The sequence below is a fragment of the Mustela nigripes genome, chromosome 3 (genome assembly GCF_022355385.1).
Source record: "Mustela nigripes isolate SB6536 chromosome 3, MUSNIG.SB6536, whole genome shotgun sequence".
In the NCBI taxonomy this organism is placed as follows: Eukaryota; Metazoa; Chordata; class Mammalia; order Carnivora; family Mustelidae; genus Mustela; species Mustela nigripes.
Window position 1 is genome coordinate 151,304,812 of NC_081559.1, and position 9,147 is coordinate 151,313,958.

At 37.1% G+C, this 9,147-nt stretch overlaps 1 protein-coding gene across 1 annotated transcript in view; it reads left to right on the plus strand.

The window, feature by feature from the left end:
- Positions 1–8,607, plus strand: part of LOC132014573 (large ribosomal subunit protein uL15m-like) — a 28,260-nt gene extending 19,653 nt beyond the window's left edge. Inside the window, exon 2 of the mRNA XM_059395520.1 lies at positions 7,527–8,607. Within this exon, the coding sequence (XP_059251503.1) occupies positions 7,527–8,369 (843 nt within the window). The 3' untranslated portion in view covers positions 8,370–8,607. The remainder of the gene's footprint in view (positions 1–7,526) is intronic.
- Positions 8,608–9,147: the final 540 nt, after the last annotated feature.

The window sequence follows — 9,147 nt, forward strand, 5'->3', positions numbered from 1 at the left end:
AAGTAGGCAGAGAGGCAGGCAGAGAGAGAGGGGGAAGCAGGCTCCCCGCTGAGCAGAGAGCCCGATGCGGGGCTTGATCCCAGGACCCTGGGATCATGACCTGAGCCAAAGGGAGAGGCTTAACCCACTGAGCCACTCAGGTGCCCCTCCCATGGCCTTTTAAAAAAGAAATTATACTTCCTCTCATATCCAAAGAACCACAGAGTTGTGCGTTAAATAGATCATATTTGAGAAATAATATGCTAGTGAATTTTCTTATTTCTCTCCATAAAATCATAAATGTATATTCCTCTGAAGTCTTCCATAATTATGGCCAGAGAGAATAATTAAGCCAAATACAATTTAGGGAATGAAGAGCATGACACAAAAGGAAGCTATGGCAAAGAAGAAAGACATAATGTCATTCCACTTCCATGAGGGAGAAGGAGAGAAAGAAGATGGGCGTGAAGGAGAAGGGATTAAGGGCAAAACACAGCAAGAATAAAAGAGAGAAAGAATGTGAATAAGGCAAATGATCCAAAGTTACCATGCTTGGTTTGGATTCACTGAGCTTTGAAGCTCATTTAGAATACTAAAGGAGGCTGTCTAGTGACAGTAGTCAAGGGACAGCTAGTAATCAACAGAAGCTAGGAGGAAATTGCCATAGACTTGAGCAGCTACATACTTCCACACTAGATGAATTGCCTTAGGTTGGGCAAGGGACAATGCCACCAAGGCCCGTGAGTATTCAGAGCATGGCACAAGTTCTCATCTAAAGTGAATTTCCTGCCTCTATTAGGAAGACACAGAAATTTCTCCCTTGAGCCAGATTCCATTTTGAGGATATGAAATTTATGACAGGATACAGGTATTAAAATAAGGAGAATATCAATTCCTATATCAGTGAGGATTCAATTAAGAAAACAGGAACCATGCAAGTAATTTTAACAAAGTATTTAATGGGGCAACCCTGTCAAGATACCTCTCACTCCTGAGAGCTTTTCTTGTATCCTTGCTTAATAAACTTATATTGCGTTATTCAAACACACACACACACACACACACACACACACACACACAAACAAAGCACAAAGTATTTAATGTAGACAAGTCATTAAAAACGTATTGACAAACTACAAAGAAAAGAGGAACAGTGAGGTGGACAAACTGTGAATAGCAATCATTAGCTCTTTTGCTGGGAAAACAAAGGGAAGTGTTTGGAGTTATCAAAACCTCCAAGTGTTGGGGGGTAGTGTGGAGGAGCTGCAACTCAGCCTACTAAGGAGGAGATGCCAGCTAGTTTCTGTTGGGACTTAAGGAATTCTGAAGAGAGACCTCAGGGAGAAAGGACTCAAACTTCTGGAGATGGTACCACCTCTCTGCTACTTGTACCTGTGAATAGACACCACAGTGTTGCTTCTAGAAGTATTAAAAACAAGCAAGAAAAGTAAAACAAAAACAAAACAAAAAGCATGACACACTAACTACATCTGCTTCAGAGCAAACTGGTGTTGTTGAGACCAACAATAATGCAGGGTCTGTCTTACTAAGAGCAGTTAGGCAACCTAGGAAGTACACATCTCCCATTTTCCTCCTGCTCCCAATTTCTTCTGGTGCCCTCTATTGACAGAATTAACAAAGATCCAGGAGGCAAAGAAAAAAATGTAGTTTGCTGAGTCTCTGCTTCAGTACCACAGAGCAAAGTACACTACAGAGAAGGTTTAAAATTCAAACATAATAACGAATGGTATACCTACCACTCATTCTATTAAGGTGTAGTAGGATTAAAATCATACATAAAAATGTGTGAAACTTTGTAACTTCTGTAATGTTCTACAACAGATCTTGATTATTTTCATAAAACCATGCCCCACTGAGAAATAGGTAAAGTTAATAATTTATGATTCTGATGTTGAGGCAGATTTCCCAGTTGTTGGAAAAAATGAAATTAAATTTAAGATAAAGGGCTTGCAAGTTGAAAGAGTGGTGAAAATGTTATTCATTTATAAGAACTCTCACAAAGCCTAAAACTTGAGCATTATTTTATTTCAAAGACACATCCTTTATCAAGGAACACCAAGAATGGGAGAACATTATTCCTTATTTTACTCCAGACACATAGGACAACTTTTCTAGAACATTAAAAGTGATCCATTTCTGACAGTAAAACTTCTCAGTGTTTTTAGCAGGTCTGAGAAAGACAGTAAAGGATATATATAGGTAACCATTGTAGAGGCACTGTAATAGAGATAATTTCAACTCCAAATAATTTCTTTTGTTTTTCATTTTGAGGGAATCATATTGGCACTCTACTAAAAGAATGCTTTTAAAATGTTTCTATTTATTGGTATATTGACTTCCAGTTTATATAATTGAACTAGTTCCTCACAAAAATATGTAGGTCCAAAAAAAAAAAAAAAAAGAAAGAAAGACAAACAAACAAACAAACAAACAAAAAGCCAGAAAATGTGTTTTTTCAAGACTATGGTTTCATCAGATTCGCTAATATACTTTTGGGCAAAGTCATATGGACAAGCCCAGAGTTAGTGCAGGAGGGACCTATTGAATGTTATGGAAATAAGGGGGTACAAATATTGGAACCATGAATTCAATCAATCATACCCCCTCTATAAATTTTCACCTGATTCTTGCTCCTCTCTATTGCTCTTAATAAGTACTTTGTTAGTAAGTACAACGTAGGCTATTCTCATTCTGAAATAATTCTCAAACCAGTTTCTTCACTCTAATCCTATTCCTCCCTTCATATTCAGCTCAGATTATTAAAATGGATTTTGGCTTTCTCTAGCTCAAGTGTAAGTGCCTGATTGTGTTAGACAGTTTTCAACATGGCTCTTAATGATCCTTGCCTCCTAATATTCACACTTTCATGGAGTCACCTCCCATATGTATCAGGGCTGTGTAACCAACAACATAGAATACAATTGATGTTATATATACAAATGTTGTCATCTCTGAGATTAGGTTATATACAACTGAAACTTTAATGTTATCTCTCACACACACAGATCACTCCTTTTGAGTTAAGAAAGCTACCATATTGGATCACTTTCATGCATACATTGCTCTATGAAAAGGTTAATGTGACAAGGAATTAAGTCTCTTCCTATTATCCATGTTATTGAACTGAAGGTAGATTCTCCTTTCTCTTCAGATGACTGATATCCTGACCTAAACCCAAACCTCATGAAAGACCCTGAGCCAGACCCACCCAGCTAAAATACTCCCAGATTTCTGATCCACAGAAACTTAGTGAAAAAAAATTGTCTTGTGAACTTCAAAGCATTGGGGTAATTTATTACACAATTATAGAACCCATATACATACAGATATTGATACTTGGAAGTGGGATGCTGTTAAAATGAATACTAAAATGTGGGCATGCCTTTGGAATCAGATAGTGAGCCCTGAGAATAAAGTGGTAAAATCCTAAAATTCCTTGGTGAAGCTCTAGAGTCTTTTATATAAGGCCGTAGGTGACTTTTAAAGAGGCCTTTTATAAGTGCTTACAGGAAAGTGAGGCAGAAGTTATTGAAAACTGAAGAAAGAGGGAACCTTTTCATGTAGTGGTAGAAAGTTTAGCAACCCTCTTGTTTGCAATTCTGTGGAAAGTAGAGAATACACTTAATCCACTGGATAATACAGCTAAGAGAATTTTCAACTATTTTTAAAAGCGCCATGTGTTTTTTTTCTTGGTGCTAATAAAGAAGAGAGATAAACTAAAAGAAAGACTGTGAAACAAAAGCAAGCCAAGACTTGATGGTTTGGGAAGTGTTAAGACTTTGCAGATGTCAAACGGTATAAAAATTAAGAAATGACTTCTGTGTAAATATCCAATCCAGGGAATTGCCAGGAAAATATGGTCTAAAGATTAAGTCAAGGGTATGACTGTAAAATCTTTTATTAAGATCTCAGAAAGACAAAATTCAGCCTGAGTACTCTTCAGTCAGATAAATAATGTGCTTCAGAGATCCTCTCCATCAAACTACATGGTTTTTAGGCATTGTTCTGTAACCATCTTCCAAAGAATCCAAGGGAGACACAGGCTTAACTTGAGGTATCTTGTGGCTGACATTTGTCTAGTGGATTAAACCCCAATGAGATCTATAGAAAAGTTTGTAAGAGTTATGTACGCAGACCATCACCAGGTTGAACTGACCAGTATAATACAGTAAAAAAAAAAAAAAAAAAAAAAAAAGCACAGAGGCTATGAAGACTTTTCCCTAAAATATGAGTGGTAATCAACAAACTTCAGTCAGATTTTAGAACTGTTAGGGATCAGTTACTCCTTTGTGTCTCCAATTTTCCTCCTTTTTTGAACAGGAATGTCTAAAATGATTATCCTGTACTTGTTCTGCCATCATATATTGGGTAAGAAGATGACAGAGGATTTATATTTTTATTTTCACAGGCCAAGAAGAATTGTACTAAAAAAGCTATACTAAAGGAACTACATCCAAGGGGCCTCTTGGCACCTGGATTTGATTTAGACAAGATTTTGGATTTAGAGTTGAAGCTGTAATGGAATGATACTTTTGGGGGTCTTAAGAAAGGACAAGTGGATTTTGAATGTGGAAGGAATGTGAATTATCAGGAGACAGGGTGAATTGTGGTAGTGTACTATTCGGGGTAATTTGTTATACAGCAATAGAAAAAGCATATATGCGGTTCAATTGTATTCACATCTCTGCTATGTGATTTTTTCACTTACTGGATTCTAAAGCACAAATTGGATTCTAATGCTTTCTAAAGTTACTGACTACAGAAGAAAAAGTTAGTTCTCTAGCTGTTGATAAATAGGACTTTCTAAATGTAACCTCAATTTATCTGTCCAAGGTATATCCTTAAATCTCCTTTATAAATCCTGTCTGAGAGCCATACGGGAATTCTTATCGTTCCCAGAATAAGCTCAAACCTTGTGTTGATACAAGATATTCTCTCGATCTGGTATATCATCATCTACTTTTGTTCACCTGTTTTTACTGGGAAACATTCAAAATTGAGGCTTCACATACCAAATGCACAATCACTTCTCTGTGATATCTCCCCCAACTCTCCTCACCTTTGTACCAGATGTTCTGTTAGCTCCTCTGCAAATTTCAATGACAGTACTTACCACAGGCACCCTGGTTTTCTTCCATTTATATCTAGATCAGGACTGTCAGAGAACAGAGTAAGAATCTCATTCAATTTGAAAACAAAGGGATGTGACTATCCGAGCTTAGAGAAAACAAACCTAAATTATTGTTAGCCATTAGTAAATCTTGCCATGAAGACAAGTCAGGCACTGAGAATCTAAAAATTAAAACTAATTTATAAAGGAAAAATGGAATTATTTGTTTTCCTTCATCTAAGAGTACTGAAAAATGCTAAAATCCAGAGTAAACTGTTTAAATGTAGTATAAGAAAAAGTATCTTAGTTTTTTTCCTTCTCTCTTCTTTTCAAATCCTGAGAATACAGACCTAAAAATCTTTTATCTCCTGGGTCTAGAAGACAGAGCATTTCAAGTACAAGAGAAATGAAAAAGAACATATGAAATTTGAATTCAGAAAACATGACTGTCATTTCCTTCTATAAAAGGAAGAAAAGAAACATGTTTTCTAAGTCTATTAAAAGTGTTGTACAATAAACAAACCATCCTCCTCCCTTTTTTGGAGTGAAGTAGAACTTACCTTAACTGAATATTGTTCCCGGTTCAATAGACAAAATCAGAATAAAATTCACTTCCACTGTGCCAAATAAAATGGAAAAGTTATATGTATACGTAAATTTTGTGAATTGATACTTAAAAAAAAAAAAACTGTTGAGTGTGATATTTTCAAACACAATGATTGACACTGGTTATGGTCTCCTTTCTTTTATCTTAAAGGAATGACTTTATTTGAAATTCTATTTAAAAATATATGATACTACTACAAAAGCTTTTATTTGACATCTAAAACTGATTATTTTTACTAAAATGACTGTTATCATTTAAGGCTATTTTGAAGAAATTAAAAGTGATTTTGTCTAAGACCTTCTGTTTCAGGTTCACCAATTCCAATTGTTTTTATGTAAAATGAGAAATTTTGGCTACATTTAGTTGTCTTTTCCCTGGGTTAAGGTTGCTTAGGGTAATTCATTTTCTAAATGGAAAATACACAATAGGAATGACAGGAAAATATAAACAAAGGCTATGATTAGTGGCCTCTCAAATGGTGGATCCATCTGGACAAGCCCTTGGACATACTCTGCAGGAAAAAGGAAGAGAGAAATGAGTAACTGTGAATGCTTAGATGAAGGGCTTAAAATAGCAAAGGAAGAAAAAGAAGCAACAGCTATTCAAATTTTGTGAATAACTTGCCAAGGAGTCACAAAGAAGACTACTATGGTCTATCCTGAGATTAAAGGGAAAAGACTAGTGGACTTCTTTAGTGGTTGAGTTGCTTACTTTTGTCAGAGCTGCATTCTCATTGATGTGACCAATAAACAATCGCTGAGCTTCTACTCTGCACCTGAAACTTGTCTTGGTGATAAGAATATAGTGGTGAACAAAACGAAATTCCTATACTCATGAAGCATGCATTCTATTAGAAAAGACCAACTGTGTGTTTGTGTGTGTGTGTGTGTGTGTGTGTGTGTGTGTGTATATATATATATATATATATGAATAAGGGTAGCAAAGGAAATAAACCAGGCAAATGGGAAAGAGAATGGTAGGTAGTACTATGTCAGATTGGGTCCACACAATTTTAGTAAGAAATAGTTATTTAGTATTTCTTACTAAATAAAAACTAGTGAAGATCTGAATAAAATGAAAGAATAAAATTCAGAAGAGTACCTGCACATAGGTTCTCAATAAATGCTATGGACAAATAAAAGAATGAATAAATGAATGAACGTGACTACTGTTGGAGGTAAAGTTGCAAAAAGAGTAGTTATAGGTGTGATTCCAATTAAAAATATATATGCAGCTTGCTGGTGGGAAAGCATGGCGTCTGCTCCTCTCTTGGAGCTGATTGATGAGCTAGCTTTAGAACTGGGAACCCTTTCTCTGCCTTCTGGTGGCACTTTGTTCTGTTCTTCACTGTCGGGAAACAAGTAGAGCGCCCCCGGACCTAACACCCCCCACCCCGGATCTTCCCACCCGGGTCTCAGGTAAACATTCGAAGCGGCGTGGGCCCAGGTGGAACGTAAATCAGTATTTGAAAAGTTCTCTTGGGATCAGGACGCCTGCATGGCTCAGTCCATGAAGTGTTGGCCTTCAGTTCATTTCATGATCCAGGGACCTGGGCTCTACGTGGAGCTCAGAAAACACACTGCCTCATAAGGACTACAAGACCCCAGGACAAAATATTCCAGGCCAAACACGGACTCAAAGATTCCCTACCGCACAGCGTTTTCAATGCGTGCATTTACGAAGCGGGAGAAAACGTACGTTCAGAGACGGGGCCAACGCACGATCTGCAACTATGCTCACACCACCAGTGAACTAAACACTAGAAACGCCGAGGAACACTGAGACAACAATGTTGCGTAACCTCCGAAGCTATCCAATTACTCCGGGACACTGGCGTGGCGTGCGACAGAAAGTTCAGCAATTCCTGCGGAAAGAAGACGAAGAGGTCAGAGAAGAGGTAGAAAATGTGGTCGAGGCCATAAAGGAGAGCGTCAGAGAGGAACACGGCCCAGACTGGGTTTTGAAGGAGGCCAGACTCCATTTTACCTTCGAATCCCAAAATATGGGTTTAATGAAGGTCATAGCTTCAGACGCCAGTATCAGCCTTTGAGTCTCAATAGATTGCAATATCTAATTGATTTGGGTCGAGTGGATCCTACTCAGCCTATTGACTTAACTCAGCTTGTCAATGGGAGAGGTGTGACTGTCCAGCCACTTAAACGGGATTATGGTGTCCAGCTGGTAGAGGAGGGTGCTGACACCTTTACGGCAAAAGTTAATATTGAAGTACAGTTGGCTTCAGAATTAGCCATTGCTGCAATCGAAAAAAATGGTGGTGTTGTTACTACAGCTTTCTATGACCCCAGAAGTCTAGAAATTCTGTGCAAACCTGTTCCATTCTTTCTACGTGGACAACCCATTCCAAAACGAATGCTTCCGCCGGAAGCACTGGTACCATATTATACTGATGCAAAGAATCGTGGTTACCTGGCCGATCCTGCCAAATTTCCTGAGGCGAGACTTGAACTTGCCAAGAAGTATGGCTATGTTTTACCTGATATCACTAAAGATGAACTCTTCAAAATGCTTAGTACTCGAAAGGATCCAAGGCAGATTTTCTTTGGTCTTGCGCCTGGATGGGTGGTGAATATGGCAGATAAGAAAATCCTAAAACCTACAGATGAAAATCTCCTCAAGTATTACAGTTCATGAATTTCCTTCCAAGAAAGCAGAGTTGTAAAAGTTCTGGAAGAAAATGGACTGAAACATACATATTTCTCATCATCTTGTCTTGATAAGACATCTTGTCTTCTATTTTTATCTAAAATTGAAATAAAAAATGGAATAAGGAAGGGCTACATAGGGGAACTGAATCTGTCTGAGTTCTTTCTCAATTAAAGAAACAAATTCCCTGGTTTTCTGCCAGAGGAAGATGGTAACTTTTAGGGTATCTCTTGTTCATTTTTTTCATGATCTTTTTGTCCAGGTCTTGTGTTTCTGTTCTTGCAAATCAGAATAAATGTACAGGTGGAATGGGAAAAAAAATATATATATATGCATTATGGGTTTATATTTGTTATAGAAAGAAGCAATAACTATGCTCATCAAAATTTTAATTTATAAAACTAGGTGAATTACATATTCTTAGTTGTAATTAAAGTAAAATAATACAGAGCTGTGGAGAAGTTTATGGGTTAAGAAAATATTGTACTTATCGAGTGCTTACTATCTACTGTATATAGGTGCTTAAGGTATGTTTTCTCATTTACTCTCTATTGCAAACTTAAATGAAGTATCTTTTTTTTTTTCCATTTTGCAGGAATTGGAAGCTTGGAATGGTTGAGTGTCTTGTAAATAAACATTTGACTTATGAGTGATAGACCTAAGATTGGAACTCAGGTATCTCTAACTTCAATGTTGCATTCCTAAGAAGACTCACAGATTTTCTATAATGTAAATAAAGCTTTTTTTCTTTACTATCCTTGGAGAA